This window comes from Anopheles coustani, chromosome 3 (genome assembly GCF_943734705.1).
Source record: "Anopheles coustani chromosome 3, idAnoCousDA_361_x.2, whole genome shotgun sequence".
Taxonomy (NCBI): Eukaryota; Metazoa; Arthropoda; class Insecta; order Diptera; family Culicidae; genus Anopheles; species Anopheles coustani.
In genome coordinates, this window is record NC_071288.1 from 80,454,889 (window position 1) to 80,474,675 (window position 19,787).

The following is a 19,787-nucleotide window of genomic DNA, read 5'->3' on the forward strand; positions in this document are numbered from 1 at the left end:
CGTTTTGTTGACCTTAATTACTTACATAAGTGGGGCTGCAACCGTTGGATGATCATGGTATGAAGAAGCTCCAAATCCGAAACTACTCACGGTCGCTCGCCAAATTGGTCCAATTCCGTATCCCGGCTCTTCTTGTGGCGCGGCCTAAGTCATTTTCCACCTTGATTTAGACCTACCACCTTTTCTCTGTTCTTCGGGACAGTTTTCCAGGATTTATCGGCTTGGTCGTCTGATAGCATTCTCATGAGTTTGACTCGCTCCTCGAGGGTGAGGTCTACGTACAATTCGTAGAACTCGGCGTTTTGAAAAAACAGTCCAAAAATTTGCATGCGAACAAGATATCTAAAATAAATTATATAAGAAGTAATCTCTACTTTACTTCTTAAAACAATATTTTAAAAACAAAATCTTTCGACGCCGAACATATTGCGTCTACGTGTCGGTTATTGCATTTAGGTTAATAGCTCTTGAAAGTAAGATCTTGCTGTTTTACTTCAAGTTCCCTATGAGTTAATTTACTGTATTTATCAAATTACAATTTTAACTAACAATGTTCACTCAAATGTTTCACTCAACACGTTTTTCACGAACGAAATTATCGTACAACATGTAGACGAAGCTGTTAAGGTAGTCCTAACCGAAACTCTAAGAAGAAGATTAAATTGAAAAACAAACAACAAGAGTAATGCTTGTGAAAGCTTTATTTGGCTTCCGCTTGTTCTTTACACCACCGTTTGACGATTCCTTGCGCTCTTTTATTTAGCTTCTATACAACTAGACAGATGGTTACTTCATTCATGAATAATATAAGTATTGAATAACACATACTAACTTTAATGCTTAGTTTCCCTTCGCATATGTCACACGATAGAAATTGTTCAAATCCCTCTTCTCTTCTGCTTCCTGTTTTCAGAAAAATCATGTTTTGAATGTGAAGCAACAGTACCACCGATTTTTCAACTACAAGACAATTTATTTCATTCATCCGTACTGATGACTTCACAGCGTCCTTCTGCAACGAAAAACTTATCGCCCTCATACCATGTCCAGTCCACTGTAGAAGCAGTAAATTGGACAAATAGATTACTTGACATTCATTCCAACTACAATTGAGTTTCTATCGAAGAAGAAAATAATTTTACATTGACCTACGTTCCGGAAACCTTTGCAGTCCTTCCACAATGAACGGTGCATTATTTTATTCCATAGATATACGTTGTTCCACGTGTTTATCAGTAATGCATGGCGAAACATTTGAACGAGTGCTACCAGTGTCCAAGTGTTGTATTTAAACTACTCATTCCTACAATATGCTTTCATTTATGCTTATTGTGCTAAATTGTTTTCACTTTTGGATAACCCTTTTTCATCATTATACGTTTTACCTCGTAATATACGGTTTTGTTAATCCCTTACGCAAAGCGCTAGAGAAAGTAGTGATTTTTCTTGCTTAAGCAGATGCCATACGTAAACTAGGTAACATTACAGATCGATACAGATATTAACCTGCTTTATCATGTCTACGATGCTCGGATTATCATACGTTTGAACATTCCTTCTGTGTTGGCTTAGCCTTTTATCTCTTACCATTCACTTACTAGCTTAATGCATAATAGGGTACACTTTTGTTCCATAGTTCCACCCATTTTTATGGAGCGAGAAATTAGCCGCTACAAACTTCCGAATGGTCGTCCCATGCGTTTACCTTCGAAAAGAAAATGAAGGCGTTAAGATGCAACTATCTTGCAGCAACCGAATGATGGCCAATATCTCACCTGACATTCGCGGCTACAGTACCACTGATGGTTGCACCCGGCACAGACAAACTTGGCCTCGTTCTTCTTGCACCCCTGACACTGTGGCACTTCGTTTTCGTTTATTTCGGCAACGCGCCGTTTGCTTATGGCGTCCCTGTGCGATCCAGCCATGTCGTCCCCTTCGTCGATCACCAACCGGTCCGCGCTATCGTCGGCTTCGTCGTCCTACGAAAAGAAAAGGGTTCAAAGAATTTTCATTTGAGATTTAAACAGGTTTCCAAAAAATCATTGCCAAACGTACTATGTTGAGATATGATTCTCCTTTAAACAAGTGTTGCTCTCGAAGGCGTTGCAACTGTTGATGTTGTTGCTGCTGCTGTTGCTGTTGTTGGGCTAGCAATGTTTGCTGGAAGTTGGATCCGACGACGGGAGTTATCGAAATCTCACTGTTGTTTTTGGACAAGTTTAGTCCACCGATAACACCGGCCGTTTGAAGGTTTGCCAAAGCACCGGATGTCACCGTGGAGGATGAGGACGTTGTCGGTTGGGCGGCATTCATCCGTTCCGGTCCGGTGAGCAATCGGGCCAGGGTGGGCGAGAACGAGTTGAAGTTGTTGGCTGTGGCCGCTGCACCGTTTCCCGGTCGGGAAGCCGATTTGGTGAGAATTCCGTGAAGCAGTGAGTTCGAGCTGGTGTTCACCGCACTCAAGTTTGCCCCGACCAGCGTACCGGTCGTGTTGTGAGATCCGATGATGTCCGAATGGGCGGTCGAGTTCATCACCGGATGCAGCGTCACCTCTGGCAGGGATGCTTTGGATAGGAGCGACGAATGGAGCTGAGGCATTGTTTGCTGCTGTTGCTGTTGTTGGTGCTGGAAGTGCTGCGGGGACTGCTGGGGGGATGATACGGTGGTGTTAGTGGTGGCGGTACTTTGCCCGGTCGAAGCTAGAACGGCATTATTGGCCAGCAATTGCAGATTCGACAGCAAGCTCTGCTCATTTTGGCTCATCTTGGCAAACTGGACCAGCACGTCTTTAAGGAACTGCTGCTGGGTGGTGCTGCTGGCGTTGGCAGCCCCACCGGAAGCGGTCACCAGTGACGAGAGCAAGTTAGAGCTGCTCTGGCTCGAGTCATTGCTAGATGGACGCGAATTCTGTAGAGGAGGTGGGAATGACGTGGACAAGTCACAACGGGTTCTCTTCTAATTGAACAAATTCAAACACATAATATTAACATGAATGTAATACTAAAATGAATTGTATCGTGACCTTGTAAAGTGCAATACTTAAATTAATTGTGAGTGAATGTTTATGTTCTACCACATGATTACTATGATCTCTCTTTTTATGCCTCCTTTGTTTTACAGTGTCTTTAGAACGAAGCAAACAAATGAGCGGATATTTGGAGATAAAATGTTAAAGCAAGCTTGGTAGCAACAGTTGTTTTGCATCAGAGTATCCTTAAAGTAAGTTTAGTAGTGCCATTTTATACCAGTTTGCCAAATATGATTTGAAATGTCAAAGAAAGTTGTTTGGGGAGATTCGATTTGATTTCGATGAAATGCAACTTCTTCCTTTGCTTGGTTAACATAATCCCCCAAAAAGCCTTCAACCAACCAAGAAAATTGCTCCGCAATTGTTGCGAAGAGATTCGTTTGCAAGACAATGTGTGACACGAACCTCTGCAGCTGCCAGAAGATCGGAAAGTCGATTGGCGACGCTGTCTGTTGAACTGGACCGTGCCGCGCTTCCCATTCCAGCGGCAGATTTACCGCCGGGCAGTGCAGTCAAGCTGATGGCGCTTCCTTCCACGAACGATCCAATACTGTTGCCCGTAGATGTTCCTCCATTGTTGCTACCACTGGAGCCCCCGACGTGCTTCATCCTTCGGCCGCGACGTGGTACGTTCTCGGGATGCTTCTGCCGATAGTCTGCTATAATACTGCTAACGTCCTTGCGCATACCTTGGCGACCGATTTGGAGCTGTTGCTGCTCTCGGCTGGTAGTTCCGCCGCTATTTACCGACGATACGCTTGGATTGTGGTGGCCGTTCAGAAGTGCCTGAAGTAGAACAACAGATAGAGGGTTTTAATAAAGCTAGTCTATCAATTTAACGCGATAAATCAATTTTTAATTTTTACAACCTTTAACGATTGTATTTACAGTTCGCGGAAGTTGTAGGAACCTACCGTATTGGAAGTGTTGCTATTTCCAGCCCCGGACGTAAGCGACGTCAAGCCGGCCGACATGGCTAGATTGTTCAGTATTTGCTGCTGATTACTGAGAACCGGCTTGGGGAACAGCTGTCGCTGGACCTGCATTGCGGCCGCTTTCTCCTTCGCAATTTCCGCCGAGTTCATGCTGGCCCGGGCCTGCAAGATCATGCTGGTTGTGTTCGGTAATGGCACCATCGTTACGGCATTGTTGTTACTATTAAACTGTGATACAAAGTTGTTGGTGTCCCTCGTGGACCCACTTCGCCTGCCACCAGCGTTGCTGTGACCGCTGCTGCCGGTCGTGATACTACTGTTTCGGCGATTGGGGATCTGTGAATGTTTACCTCCGAACGAATTCAACCCATTCGAAGCGTTATTATTATAATGCATCGAGGTGGACACGGAAGCCGGACGGATCTCTACTTCCGGCGGTGGTGTCGGTGGACGCGGCCCAACCGAGGACGATCGTTGTTGGTTTAGCTGATGATGGCTACTCAGGTTGGACGAATCTAGATGACTAAAGGCCGACACCTCCCCTAGCCTCGTCTCCGTAATACCGATCACGTGCTTTCGGCGATTTAACCGCAACAGAATCTCCTCCTTTACTTTCTTCAAGTGCAAGAGATTATTCCACTTTTGCTCCGTGTCACGAATCATATCATTGAGGGTTTGAATTTCCTTTACTAGCGTATCGGCATGGCATTGAATTTCGTCCACGGACGTGTTCGGTGTGGCCTCGATGTACTCGTTCACGACACGTTCGTGCGTTTGATAGTTCGCTTCCACCTCAAGCTTTAGCTTTTTGGCCGGTTCAACCGGTTCGTCCGGTTCTGGACCCGAATGGTTCCCATCGTCTTGATCCACCGAGCGCCTTCGTTTCCGACTGACCGCGTCGGGTTGATTGTCCGCACCACGCACAGTGTCGCTCCGTGCCGTCGGTTTACTCGTGGAAAGATTCTGCACCTCATCCTGCACGTCCGCAATCCGTTGAGATTTTCCTCCGACTTCATCGACTTCGCACTTTACCTCCATCATGCTCCCTTCCTGTGATGGTGAAGACGGTCCTTGAGCACATTCCGTTCGCTTTTCCGATGCAACAGCAATTGGTGTTGATGTGATAATAGTTTTGTCGTGCATTTCTAAATTATCCTTCTTCGAGGCCAAAGCAGCCAACGAGGATTGGCGTTGGCCGCATTTCTCCGGAGAACTATCCACTACATCGACGAGCACAGGACACGCGCTAACGACGACACTGGTGGCGACATCCGCGTTCGGTTCTTTTGCATTTACGGAAACCGGAGTATCCCGTTCCGGTTGTTGCGGTTCGGAGAGGGTGGATGTTAAATCCATGGCACTTTCTTCTGGATGTTTTCCTTCGTCTGTTTTATCGCTTTGTTCCACCACTTGCTCCGAAACAGATTGTTTGTCCGGAACGCGGTCATCAACATCCATCTGGAATGCTAGATCATCGTTGAAATCTCTCTCGTCCTGTCCATTTGGTTCCTGTCCATCGCTACCGTTGTGTTCCATAAAGTCATCAATGCCTTCCATTATCTCATCCGCCGTTGGTTCATTTTCTTCTCCATTGGTTGGCGGTTGCCGCTCGTCCTCTTGTTCCACTGCATTATTCTTCCTCGAATTAGTACCTACTTTCTGTACTACCTCAGCAGCTATGGTCGTGTTGGTTTCCTTTGCCTTCCCATCACCCGGTTCCATACTGGTAGCACTATTTACCGACGGTGTCGTTGCTGCTGAGATCGATTTCTTGCACTCAAGCGCCGACACGACGTCGTCGCTCGAGTCGGCAATCCTTTCCGACACCTCTATCGCTGTCGCCGTCGGCATTTTGTCGCCGCAGATAGTACTCGAACTAACTTCCTTCGACTCTCGTTCGGTTTCACGTTCACCCACAGCTTGTTTTACCGACTCTGCTTCTTTGGTTTCACTTTGGTTGTCGGTGCTACTGGCGGTGGTGATTTCGGATACTCTTGGTTCCACGGTTGTTTCTATCTTCTCTTCTGGTGATACAGCAATCGATAGTTTACCGACGGACGGTGATACCTCATCCGCGTGTTCTGTTGGCGATGGTTTTAGGTTTGTTGTAAGATTTGCTTCCGAACACACCACGAGCGCATCGCTGCTGTCTTCCATAACGTGCATGCTTCGTTTGTTTAATCTAGAACGAGAAAATAAAAAGATAATTAGGTTGACAGTTCCTTAAGTGAATGATAAAATTTTATCAATTTGATGAGTTGGTTGGAGTATTTTTTCTGTTTCATTTATACAACAATTAAATTAATTTTTAATTAGAAGTAAATATTATCAGTTCATTCATTCATAAGTGTGTCTAGTGCATTTTCGACGAGATTCGTTCATATAAATTTTCCTTCCGCGAGCTTCAAGTTAAGTTTAGCATTTCACACTCATCCAACACAAACATTCATTAATATCCATGATCTTCAATCAGAATTAACAATATCACGATAGATAATAATGTTGTCTTAATGAAAACATCTACAATCGTTTACATAACTTTTTCTTGCAAGTGCTCTAGCCATTCTTACTTTCGCACATACTGGAGACGTAATGCTACTAGAAGCCAATCGATTCTGATTGCTCCTTGTTGTTTGTCCAACCGGAATGCAATTCCAACCCGCCTTACGAGTCCCACAAAGGATTCGATTACATTGAAAATCAATAAACCGTATGTCGGCTTTGAAGGGGCTTTGATCTTTTCTTTCCTTGTCCAGTTTGTTACTTCCGATGACCGAAGGTTCTACATGTCAGATCGAGCAACATAACCTAGCGTGTTTTATACATACCACTAATCCCGAGACAAATAGTCACAAGGATAGATTAATTAACATAAAACGCATTCGCAACGTACATCCTACCAGCGTCGATCGGGGTATGAAGTTTAGTTTTGTGTTTCTTTGAATGCCGAATGGTCTAAAACGCTAGATTAGTTAGGTAGAACCGCATCCGCGTGGGAAACTATTTTCAAGGAATCGTAAAACCTTGAAAGGCACTAAGACCACGAACATCGTTAGATATGTACACCACCTTTCCGAGGGCATAGACAGCAATGCAATCCAATCAGATGCAGTGCTGTGCTGCGCCGGGTTTCAAACATCACTTTACCTTCACGATCACGCTCTGCCGACCTTCGAATGCTATTACACCATCGCTGCGCATGCTCGCTGCGGCTGACTCGACGTGGCTGCCATGACTAGGAAAAGGTAAAGAGATCGTACCCGTACTAACCCCAAAAATCAAAGCCCCGTTCAAGAAAAACGAGGTGTAGTAACCACCGTATCTATCTTCGTGATCGTTCTGCTGATTCCAATGCTGCTCAGAGAGCATTTCTGGCTGGAGTAGCGGTTCTAACCATCCATCCGTAACCTTCTGACACACTTTCTGGAAGATCGGAAAAACCGGCGCCAGTAAACTTCTGGTAGCCAATCATCTCTTCGAATGGAGTGCAGCAAAACGGGGGGGGGGTTGTTTTATTTCTATGAACTTCAGCCGGCACTAAACTCTATATTCCACTGCCCTCGTCGATCGATGGCCGTTGGGAAGGAAACGTTTGGGTAGGTTCGATTAGCGAAAAAAACTGTTTGCTCGTAAAAATTTTGGAACACTTAAGAGCAGTGATGTCAAACACTTAACTAGCGAGTGTAAACGTATATCGCGCGAATGACACTACGGGTTCATCTCGAACGAATCTCTTTGGTTTCATTAGACTTAAGGAAATTCTAAACAGTCAGTACTGATTTATTTTCATGTTAACTGCATGTCTTTTTTTAAACTTTTGTTAGTGAGCTGTTTCGTTCCAAAATCGAAGAGCTTCATTTAATATGTTCAACCTGATATGTTGATCAACCTTGGGCTGTCATTAGTGCGATATACGTATACACTCACTAGTCGCATACTTTGCTCAAGCTGCTGTACCAGGATTATAGAGGGCCCGGTTGACAGAAAATGACATTGTTGCTGGTACTATGTAGTTCCAGCAAGAGTCCCAGCAATCTGCCATGGAAAAACTTGCTGGTACTACATGACAGCTGCAAAAAATTTGAATTTTTGTCAACCGGGGGGTTTTCAGATAACAGTAGCAGCATTTTTTTCTAACTGCAGCACTTGATATTCCAGCAGTATCAGTTGATTTTATAACGCGATCATGTTTATTATAGCGTTAGTTTATTATAACCCTATTCCTTACAGCGAATCATGATCAGCAAAAACCTATATTACTACGATCAAGAGAAAGTTTCTTGAATTGCTTAAACCTGACATTTACCTGTAATGAAATGCAGAAAGACGCATTTTAACCCATAGGAAACAGTGAGCAATAAGAACTTTGTCATAAGAACATCAGTTGCATGAAACCATTTTCCAAACTATTTACGAAATCATATCAAGTTCATTCAAATTCGTGAAACCCCATTCACCAAAAAAAAATGCTATTCAAACGAAAGTCAATACCTAAGGATCAAAACTTGCCATGAATTGTTTCAAAGGGATCTCGCGCATCCAACGATCTTGCACGCCGCATGTTTGTCATCTCTGCTTTGGAGAGTCGAGGAAGTTCTTAACATCTGTGCGGTGGCAATGTAGGCCAATTCTTACAACAATTCGAAATCATGGTTCGATAAAAACCATTATTTTCCTAGCACACCGACCATTATTTTGTTTTCCTTCCTTCTTGCAACTGTCGCAATGTTATGGCTACGTTTTATCGCACAATATTACACATAAGCCTAGCGGTGAGATAAGCAGTCTATCAAGTTATTTCTTAACGCGCGCGCTAAACAAAAGTGCCCATTTTAGTTTTAAAAAAATAGTCCAGGACAAAAAATAGTCCAAGTCCAGGACCTCCCTTCCTTTAACACTACGACTATCGGACCAGTCATTTTGACTGGTCTTGTACAGCCACCAGTGATTTTGATAGGTCGCAGTAAAGTTGCTCGTGTCTACATCCTGGTAGTTCTAGTGCTAAGTCTTTCATCGCCTTCAAAATGTGCATAAAATGTGCTCATTACATTCACCGCGCTTCATCAAGGTTGGACGACGGAAGGCTGAAGTACTCCCAAGAACGGGCAATCGATTAGATATGTTCACGAAGTTAGAGCTGGCGACGGGAGGGGCGCTAAGGGTACATGTGACCGTGAGCAGCAGCATGCCCATAAAACTGAACCCCGGGCAAACGTAAAGAGGGCGCACTCAACGACGGCGTATGCACGTACAGCCGCAGAGGGAAGCTGTGGTGCTGGCGTTGACAACCATCTCGCCGCCAAGAATCGCAATCAAAGACGACTTCCGATGCGATGAAGTCATGTGCGTTGACAGCAGCGTTGTCCATCCAGTTCCGAGGCCTGATAAGCTCGGCGGGAACGCGTTTGTCACCTGGAGAAGGCACGTTAGAAGACTCTACGAGCAGTCTGTGGCATTTGATGGCGGTTTTGCCTGTGTGGTTCGGAATATATCAGACTGAAGGGGAAGGGTAGGGACAATATGCGCTTCTAGCCGTAGCCTCAATGGGCTAGGGAAAAAAAACTAACTCACAGCGAAGGTTATCGAGTCGTCTGTGGTTTGCAGCGCTGAGGTGACGGCATGGCAAGCGGGTTTTGCTCTGTAATTATTATTAGTCAATCATTGATCTACATGAAGAGCGCTTGTAATTGGCATGGCATTTGCGGTTCCAAGAAAGTTTCTTCTGAAAATGGAACGGAGATGACAATCTGTAGAGAATGCTTTTCTCAAATGGTAACAATATAGTATACTACCACAACTCACACAGACAATACCCATACGGGCAGTCTTGTTGAAAACCTATATTTAAACTTTAAACTACTTAAGACATTTTTATACACAATAGCATCAAAACTGAAAAAAGAAGAAATACAATATAAATAGCTATAAAACATAATAGGATGTTTTATACTATATTGAAGTATTGAAGTAAACCACCAAGCACAAAAAAACTAATTATTTGTTAAAGGAAAGATTGATAGTTTTAAGCTCACAAACGCTAACAAGCTGGAATATGAAATAAAAGTAATTTAAAAAAAAAATTAGTAATTTATTCCTTATTAGTTTTTTCCATTCGTCCAACAGTTATTTCTGTACGCTAAAATAAATATTTTATTTAGATATTGTTGAGTAGTAAATTAAAAGAAAAATGCGGAATGACACTGGGGATAGTTTCATTTCGTCTCTTTCTGTATTTATATAAAACATTAAACCGTAAATATGTTCCCCGTATGTTTGGATAAACATTTTTAGTTCTTCATCATGCAATACATTACGTATTAAATCTTTGAAATTTAACTTCCAACGCATGTTTTGTTTCCTATGCCCATGGCGTTCGATACTAACGTGGGCGTTCACATTTTTATTAATTCATCAATCCGTACCTGAATCGTGAAAATTTCCTACAATTTAAAAAATCCAATCAACAAAGCTGTCTTTAAGTAAACTTCAGTTTATTTATGCAAAACATACCGTATTTTTAAACCACCTTTAAACGGTGTAGCAGCCTTAGCACCTTAAAGGTTTAGTATGACGGATTACGAACTAACCAACATTACGATACGAGTATATCTAAAGACCTTGTTGCATTAAACTAAGTGTAACTGCACCAAAAACTTAAGACGCCTTATAACATCCGGTTTGGCTTATGGTCACGAAGTTCCCGAAAAAACAACTCTGCAACACGTTCGCGTCGCACTCAGCGAAGTAAGGGAGTGTTGCAAAACGCTTCCCGAGTGCGAAAGAAAAATAAACACATACAAGGCTGAGTGATTGATAAGAAACACCGAAGCGGACAAACATCGTGGGCTTCTGCGTGGCTGTAGGAAGCCAAAACAAAGACGTTTTTTTATTCGTTGAAGTCGCTTCCAGCCACGGAGTTCGAACGGTCGGCTACTCTCGATTATCGAATAGGCATAAAGTATGCTCTATGAATGGTACGCCAGGGGAAATAATGCATAAAACGGAACATCTTTGAACGACCACATCCTGTGAGACATTTTCTTCGTCTCATTGATGACATCTTTCTTTTGGCAACCGGGTCTGACACTTTGTTCCGGTTCCTTCTTTTTTGATTTGTATGGTCCATCTTCAAAATCACAATGCGCCAGACGTGGCCTGTATGCGACGAAGGTATCAGCCATCGGCGTGACCTCGATGAGTCACCACGCACACAAGCGGACCCGGGTCCGCGGTACCCGCTTCCGACTTGCAGAACAACAATACCGACAGACCACCGCCGGTGATTCCTCCCTGTTTCATCAGCTCAAGTGTACCGACGCCGTCAGCAGCAAACCGCAAACCTTGGGAACCGCTTCCTCGTCCTACCGCACCACCGTATCGCGTCGCGGAGGGGCTCGCTTCGCCACCCATGTCAAGGTTGTGTACTTAAAATGTTAAACTAACCCATATATTCCCGAGTCACTGCACGCCACCGACTTGTCGTGCATTTGCCGACTGCACCGTCGTTGTCATTCACCGCCGGCTCGCTTGCAATCGACACTCGATCTCAGGAAATTAAACGAGCGGGCAGAGTGTTGTAGGTCTGGAGGTGTGAAAGAAGTAGAAGAAAAAATGTCAAGAGGAACATATCCAGTGAGTGTGGGGCCTTGGCGTTTCGTTTCGTGATGTAGTAAGGCGTCAACTTCCAACACGCACAACACTTGTGTGTCCAACGGATGACGATTCGATGATGTACCGCCAAGCTCACGGTGAATCCTTTCCTTCGGGTAGCATCAAGTGTCTCGATGCCGTGTTGTTTGCGTGGGACAAACGCAGAAAAGTGCCGCCCGAAGGACTTGGTTGGTTGGAGGTACATAATGAGAGGCCATTCGAAAGCCCCGTACCTTGCCGGGTACAACGGTAGAAAGCGATGCCTTTACTCAGCTGCGACTCAGTCGTGTACAAGGATTTTTTCCACGCGCATACACACACACACACATGAAATCTTGCGATCGGCTGCAACGAGCGTTCGTGCGGACGGAAGCCGTCTCAAGGATACGAGCAGAACCTCCGCGGTGCTTCTGCCCGAGAGATCTTAGAAGCGCGCGACCAGCGCACGAGAAGTAGGTGAAGTAGGGGTCAGAGACTTGTTCGGTGACCTCCTACACTTCTTTTACGTTCAGCCTGCATCTCCACCTCCTCGCGGCCGCAAGCCCCGTGACCCTTGTGCGTGGGCCTTGATCTCATTCAACGCTGGCCACGAAGAGAACGTTCCAAAGAGGTACGCTCACCCGATAGGCAACGGATGTATCTAGGTCTCTGCATACACTCTGACGCACGTTGACCTCATCGATCACCAATAACGCATGGGCAGCATAACACCCACACACTGCACCGACCCCACCGCCATCTTCATGCTGCACTGGTTCATTGAACGAAACGCCGCAGCTGTCCGTCAAAACTGTGCTACGAAGAGCACCGAGCGGCGGCGGCGGCGGCGTCGGGACGGTCTGGTGGAGCTACATGGAAAATGCATACATGGCTTGCCCCCATGCACAAGGGTGGATTGTCGCGTCCATGTGGTGCTCGCGCTTCTGTGTGTGTGTGTGTTTAGCGTGGCCTTAATTTGGCTTTGATTGGTTGAAGGTTGGGGTGCTTTCCGACAGCCGGCCGGCCAGGGGTTATGGTTCTGCTGGCTCGGTTCTCGGTTGCTGGGTCAGTCGGTTACCACTCACGGGGTCACGGAACGGGGTACACGTTCCTGCCGGTGCAGTTGGTGTGCCGGAGGGTACCAACGAAGAATGGTGTCACCGGTTGGGGCGGCGAATGCTTTAAATAAAACGGGAGCAAAGCGACCAATTGCATTCTATTTCCGTAGCAAAAACCCCGCTGGGCCGTTCGTCAGAGAGTGGAGCGAAAGTTCACAGACTCGACTTGACGTGCATCCTTGCACCATTCCACACGTCCACTCGCGCCGTGGAGAATCAACGCCCAAGGTTTAGGAAGTTGCCCAGTTAAGCTAAAGATCATCCTTCACGCACGAAGCGCTCTAAAATTCGACAGAGACTGACCAATGCAATGGACATGTTTACCATATGACTTTCCACACACCATGTGCCCGGGACGCCCATCGGAGGGGTGGGAAACGGGTGAATTAAACCGACGCTGCTCTCCGACGTCTCGAATCTGGCACAACGTACGAGAGTTAAACTTTATGGTATGTGGTTTGCATTAGATTTGGGTGCGAAAAATCGAATGAAATGTGAATAGGGATCGCTTTTGGAAAAATAAAAAGCACTGTTTCTTCACATTGAAAAACCTATTTTAAAATAAGCTTTCTTCTGAGTATAAGCAAACGACACTAATTCATCTTCACTCCATTGAGTATCAATTTCACAGAGGTTCAACTTATAGATTACGTGCTGATCAGCTGTGGAGTGTTTCCCAATAACTAAGCATAACATTAACTTTCATTAGAAATATAATTAGTTCATTATTTCTAAAAATATTGATACCGGTGGAAATATTGTAAACCAACACAAAAACATGACAATGCAGATGGTGGAACTTTTTACTATAAATGTCTGACATTAAAAGCAACTAAAGCTCGTAACGAAAAAAGTTAGTAATTTGAAACCCACTATGCTTTATTTTACAGTGTTAAATGCACTGTGATCACACTTCTTATGCATGCGATATTGCCAGTTCAGTTCTACTTTTTTAAAAAGAAAATAAGCCAAACAATAGTAATGACATTTCTCATATGTTTTGACGCATTTTTTTTACATGTAAGTGCCAACGAAATGGGGTTTGTTTAACCGCTTCACAGTTTTTGTTACCTATTTTGTTTCAATTTTCGTTGTGCAACGTTGATTCAAAGTGTACCATCCTCAAAAACACGTCATTACATGTTTGTACATTTTAACTTATGTATGCGATACCAATAAATGAAATTGAACAAAATTTTACACAGTATTGATCTAAATCACAAAAAATCTAAAAAAACACTGATACTGTGAAGGGGTTAATACGTTTGACTTTACATAGTCGAAAATTATCATATGTCTTTTTTGTATATATATGTAGAGTGCTAACCGTTTTAAAGCGTTTTGATTAGTATTGCTAAATAACAATACTAATCAAAACGCTTTAAAACGGTTTGCACTCTACATACATATACAAAAAAGACATATGGACTATTAATTTTATATTCGTTACTTGGTTAAAAGTATCAAAACTATTTTACTTTGTTTCTGAAGTGCGAACAAAAATGGTAACACCGACTAATCGTTCTTCACAGGAATAATGGAGATCCACATTCACTAGACGTATAGCAATTCGAGTAAAAAAGATGGATTTTTAATTTGGTATACATTTTCTTGTATGTGATTTGTCTTAACGTACAAAAACATTCCTATAACATTCCTTATAGCATTATTCCATTTTCTCAATCAATTTCACCTCCCAGTTAGAAGAAGGTAAATTCAGAGATTAATGACTGCAAGCAATATCACTAGTTGTTATCAAAGATTAATTTTTTTTAAATGATACAAGATACATTTTATCTATTTGTTACAAATAAAAAACGGTGCCATTAGATGTGGAATAGTATGCAATTATGTTAACGGACCGTTTGTAGAATGAATTTGTAATGTGCGGATAAAAACAACTTATAATGAAACGATCTATGGACATGGGGGATTTCTGTTTCGTTGTGTAATTATTGTACTCCCCCCCTTCCATTTCAGGGCTAGTTTTATCTTTTATTTATGATCCTAATCGTTCTCGTTCTTGTGCTACCTTTTCTCGCACCTGTGACTTTTTCCTTCCTGTCATCGCACCACCACGTCAACCGCGATCGATTTCATTCTGGTACTTAGATGTATGTTTCACAGCTTCATTCATCTGTCTGCGATATTTGCAGCGCACATACGAATATCATACCTCGTCGCCTGGCGACAGGGTAAATTCCCATACAGAAACACACGCAATGTCGTAGGCTGTCGAGGGTGGACAGAGAAGAGCACACAGAAACCGGCAAACTGGGAGGCGGAGCGCGAATGCAAATGCATTCTTCATTCGAGCGCTACACATCTCCGTCAACGGCCACCGTTGCATTCCACCACGTTGCCGACGGTCCGCCGTACGTGTACCATAAGAGCGTGATGGTAATTAAAATTTATACCTTTTCGACAACTGGTTTACTGGAATATTCCATCACAATGACAGGTTACTACTGGAACACGGAGGTTACGGAAGAAGTGTGCTGGTGGGAAGGCATCAAGCTGCCACCCTGCATCTGAACGTTTTTTTCTCAATCCGTTCCTCAGGCTGGGAATGGATATATAATTGTTATTAACATCTTGGCGACTATCGCACCACAATGTCCGAAATTTTCGATGCTCTAATCCCCGCCGGTTTCGCCAACAAAAGCCACCATGCGCCTCCACCGACCGCAGTATGGATCACGTGGCGTGTGCTCAACGAATAACACTTTCGATTAAGATTGGGTAAACACACTTTTCTCAACTCAGTATAGTCTGAAGCCGTTAGACCATTTGTTTTTATTGTACTAGGCCTCCCAAGAGAGTTACTGAGACCAAAAGACTTTATATTATAGATCGGTGGTCAGACGTTCGTAATACCGAAGGTTGCCACAGACTAGAGATTCGATCCCTCATCTCTAGAGTACTGTTTTCTCATTTGTTATAGTAAAACATAAAAAGTTAGAAAATTTAAGTACCGTATTTTTTCTTGTATAACGTACCCTTTTTAGTTAAAAAATGATCAAAGTCGGATTAAGAGGGTCTTTATATACTAAATAAAAATTAGAAAAAAAAATTGTTTTTGTCATAAACATTGAATATTTTTTAGGGAGTCGTTATACACGGAAAAATACGCTAGCTTAGTAGTTAAGTATCTAAAGACAAATAATTGAAGTTCATGCAACAAAGCCATAAGACAACAAATTTATTGAAAACTGCCATTATTTGTTATTTATTACAATTTAAAAATATAAAAACAATGAAAATTGTTTTATGAATACAAGACAATGTTTTTAGGCCAAAGACGATTTTTGCAAAAGGACATTCCGAATATAAATAATCAAAGAAGTTCTACAATGAATCACCAGATCATGAGATTGATTCTGTCTTTTAAATTCTGCCACATAATATCGTAACAAATGATGTCATTGGGAGGTATATTGAACCATTTTAGAAGTATCCTATTCACTTGTGGAACTACATTTTTATGCGTTGTTAGCTTCGCACTAGTTTAAGCTTTTAAATTTCAACCATTGGAAAACCACCTTCCATTAGACTCCTTCGTTTATACCTGCAGACACAAAGCGAAACAATCCGGAGCGAGCGTAAACCGATCAAACTTTACGCCGGGGTATGAAAAGGGGCGTCGTGTGGGGCGAAACTCGTTCTAACCATGTATAATCGCGATAATCTATTCTTGAAGCAACAGGGAAGAACACGCTCCGGGTTCATCTTGTGAGAGAACGCAAACAGCCGCCGCTGCAGCTTTTGTCATTTTTTTTCTTATTTTTTACTAGCACTACCTCGGGTAGTGGTGAGGGGCGGAAAAAACCGCCCCACCAATGCGCGAACGGACGTGTTTTGTGTTGTTTCGGTTGCGGAGATGATAGCGAGATAAGCGGGTGTACCGTGTTCGGAGAAGAGGCAGGGTGGAAGGATGCTGCCCTTCGCCCAACCCATGGGAAAAGCAGAAAACATCTCGCGCTCCCGTGCCAAGCTGCAAACAATCGAATGTGCACTCCCGGCAGAGAAATGCAACCTCAAGATCGCGAACGTTAGAGAGGGCAACTTTAAACGGTCCGCCTTCGATGGAAATGACGATCGGAACCGGAGCCTCACCGTTTGTCGATCCAACTGGCGAAGGTCAACACCGACGTTATTATATGGACTTTGCGGAAGGGCTGACTTCGCGGTCAGGTGATCCATCCGGTCGGTTACATAAAGCCCCATACCTAGGTCGGTGGTGCGACCTTCCGTTGGCGTGCACAGGCCCTTAGCCGGCGTTCCCGTTTTGCAGTGCCGCGAGTGTACGCTAGCAAAGAACCGAAGGCAATCTTGGCAGAGAAAAGGCGACCGAGCGGTGGCATGGTCAGCCTCCGGTTGGGCATCCAAGCCGATCGCCGAGGTGAGGATTAGAATAAGGTTATGGTTTGCCTTTGCCAAACACAGCACGTCCGCTTAAGGGAAACGAAAAGATACAAGTACAAAGGCTTGCATCAAACACAACTGTCACAACTGCCGACACGTGCTGGAAGTGTTGCATAAATTATTTAAGAAATAAAAATGGCAGAACTAAAAAAGTCAACACGCCTCAGTTGGTTTCGCGGATGTATTTCATCTGTAACTTCTAGTACGATAGGACTCAAAGCTTGAGTACAACAGAACAATGACTGATGGGAGAATTACGCCATAATTTACCAAGAAAAGGAGAGAAAGGAGAGGTGGCGGGGGATGCTGAGGCGATGAGTCGAGCACACGAATCTAAAGCACGGCATCAGTTGTTTCTCTTCGTGCAAATTAAAATCAATTTACACCATTTTTCCCACCGCCGTTCAACGCGAGCAGACATGTTTCTAATACTTGCATTCGTTTTTCCCAACATACTCAGAAGACCCTAGCTCTTCTAGGTAAAGCAATATAAACCGCACTCCCGGGAGGCCTATCTATTCCTGCACCTGAACCATCTCCTACCGTTCAGCGGCGTCGAGTTTCCTGTTACCATTGTTTTCGGGATGTGCACAGTGCCCTTATCAGCGGCAGCACATCAAGAACGCAATCGACGGCATCAGCGCTGGATGACGGTAGTGGAATTGTTTGGTTAATCGGCGGCAGCGATGGATGGGCTGCTCGATCACGTCGGACGGCAGCGTCGTCGTAATTGATCTCGTCATCTTGCGCTACTCGACGAGCAAGCATTAGAAATGGCTGGGCTCGCTATGGGAACAGCGAGTGATCCCTTCGCGATTAGATGGAGAAGCAGATCGAGGTGAAAGAAAGAACAAAACAACCCGATACCTATAGCATGGATAACAGAAAAGAAACTAGAAAGATATGGGAGCCGTATCAGCAAGAATAGGCGATTAAAATGATCTAAGAAATCAAATCTTGTCGGGGTTGATTTGCAATGAAACGATAAAATGCATTTTTTATGACCAACAATGGAAGCGCAGCAACTGGAGGACGGTGAATGGTGGTCGATCTGTTGTAGTGTTAAGAATAACAACTCTTTTTAGAAATTGGAATCAGACTGAAAAATCATAACGGAGATTCAAATCTGTTAATCACTCTTTTGTAATTTAAAACGCAAAAAATGAGTTCTTAGTCGCCAGAGTGATTTTAATCCCTAACAGCGATTCAAATCCCAAAAGTTTGAATGAGTGAATGAAAGAGCTACTCGTTACCACAATGATTTAAATCCTCAAACATCAATTGGTTTTGCAACCAGATACAGCACGTTCAATATCATACGAGTAATTGTTCAAACTATAAAACCCGCATAACAGTGGTAAGCTTATCCCCAAAGCGTACTTTTATACCTGTAAAACAAATTAAAATCGATTGTTAATACTCAATACTTTAACTCATTTAACATTAACGTCCGATTTTAAGCGTTTTTTTTTTCAATCTAAGTAAGGCATTCAAAGTTACATTCCTTGTTGCATAACAAAGTTACTGTAAAAGTAAAATTAAAAAATGAGATACCAAAAGCATGTAGCCTAATGCATTGAAGCTTTAGCCTCAAAAATGAGTGCATCAGTAAGAAGAATTGGTGCGCTGTTTCAAATATCGCTTCAGAAGAAATAAAATGTTGTAGCAACCGCTGTATAGCGATATGATCACAAGAATGAGTGAATACCTAATGACAATTCGATGATGATTGATTTATTTGGGATAGTCAAAAATGGTTCCGGAACCAAAGGACTTCCCTTCAAGAGTCGCTTCTCTCTACTTAAAAAAGCACTAAACAATTTTAAAATGAAAAAAAAAAAATCAAAACTATGAATTTAAATTCATCGTCTCAAGCACTGTAGTCACCGGACACTAAGATCCACACCCCTTGCCAGGAACATCCAAACGTCCCACCGCGCGATCGGTCATGGTTTGTTGCCATGTGTTTGCAATAAAATGCAAACCCTTTTTTGCTCCTCTCCCCATGGCCATATTTACGACCCATGCAGCGCCTTCGTCATCGTCATCGGCGGCCCCGGAGCAAGAGTTACCTCCACACTGCAGCTTGCAAAGGGAGTTGAAGTTGTGCTAGGAAGGGAAACAAAGACTTCAAAAATAACACCCACGCCATCTTGGTAGTTGGGGATCGAAGGGCCGTGTGCAAGCTTCGCTTGGCCGGACGGAAAAGTCTAGAGAATCGATTCTGCACAATATTTGTTTCTTTTGCCACAACTAACTTCGTGCCTTTTTAGCGGTGAGTCAGCGTGCGAAGCAATTATCTCGCATTTGTCACACATCATCGTGAAGCAAAGGGCCCGATGGCTTCCGTAGCGTTTAGTGCGGCGGAGTTCGATGCTCTCCCGCCCACAATCCCTTATCCGTTGTCACGATTTAGATAAGCCTCGGTCAACTCCCTTGGTAACCGAACTGGTCGATCTTTTCTTCGATGGCATAACACCACGAGTGGAAGTTAACTCTTCGGAAACTGCTGCTGACGAGGAGAAGCACTCTGCTGCCGATGCGTTTTTTTCACTTTATTTGCCCCACTTAAAACTCATTGAACGTGCTGCTGCATGGTGCCGTTGCCGTTGCCTTACTCGAAAATCACACCGCTTCCCGAACCCGACG

General features: G+C 43.7%; 1 protein-coding gene across 3 annotated transcripts in view; it reads right to left on the reverse strand.

The window, feature by feature from the left end:
* Positions 1-693: 693 nt before the first annotated feature.
* Positions 694-19,787, reverse strand: part of LOC131259324 (histone acetyltransferase KAT6B-like) — a 57,454-nt gene continuing 38,360 nt past the window's right edge. The window contains exons 3-7 of one of the 3 annotated variants that reach the window (XM_058260789.1): positions 3,946-6,148; positions 3,437-3,817; positions 2,059-2,646; positions 1,776-1,982; positions 694-1,705 (exon numbers count right to left, since the gene is read on the reverse strand). In XM_058260789.1, coding sequence (XP_058116772.1) covers positions 1,664-1,705; positions 1,776-1,982; positions 2,059-2,646; positions 3,437-3,817; positions 3,946-6,148 — 3,421 coding nt within the window. In that variant the 3' untranslated portion in view covers positions 694-1,663. Of the gene's footprint in view, positions 1,706-1,775; positions 1,983-2,058; positions 2,911-3,436; positions 3,818-3,945; positions 6,149-19,787 lie in introns of all 3 variants that reach the window. The other 2 variants (XM_058260788.1, XM_058260787.1) reach the window with 2 other exon arrangements.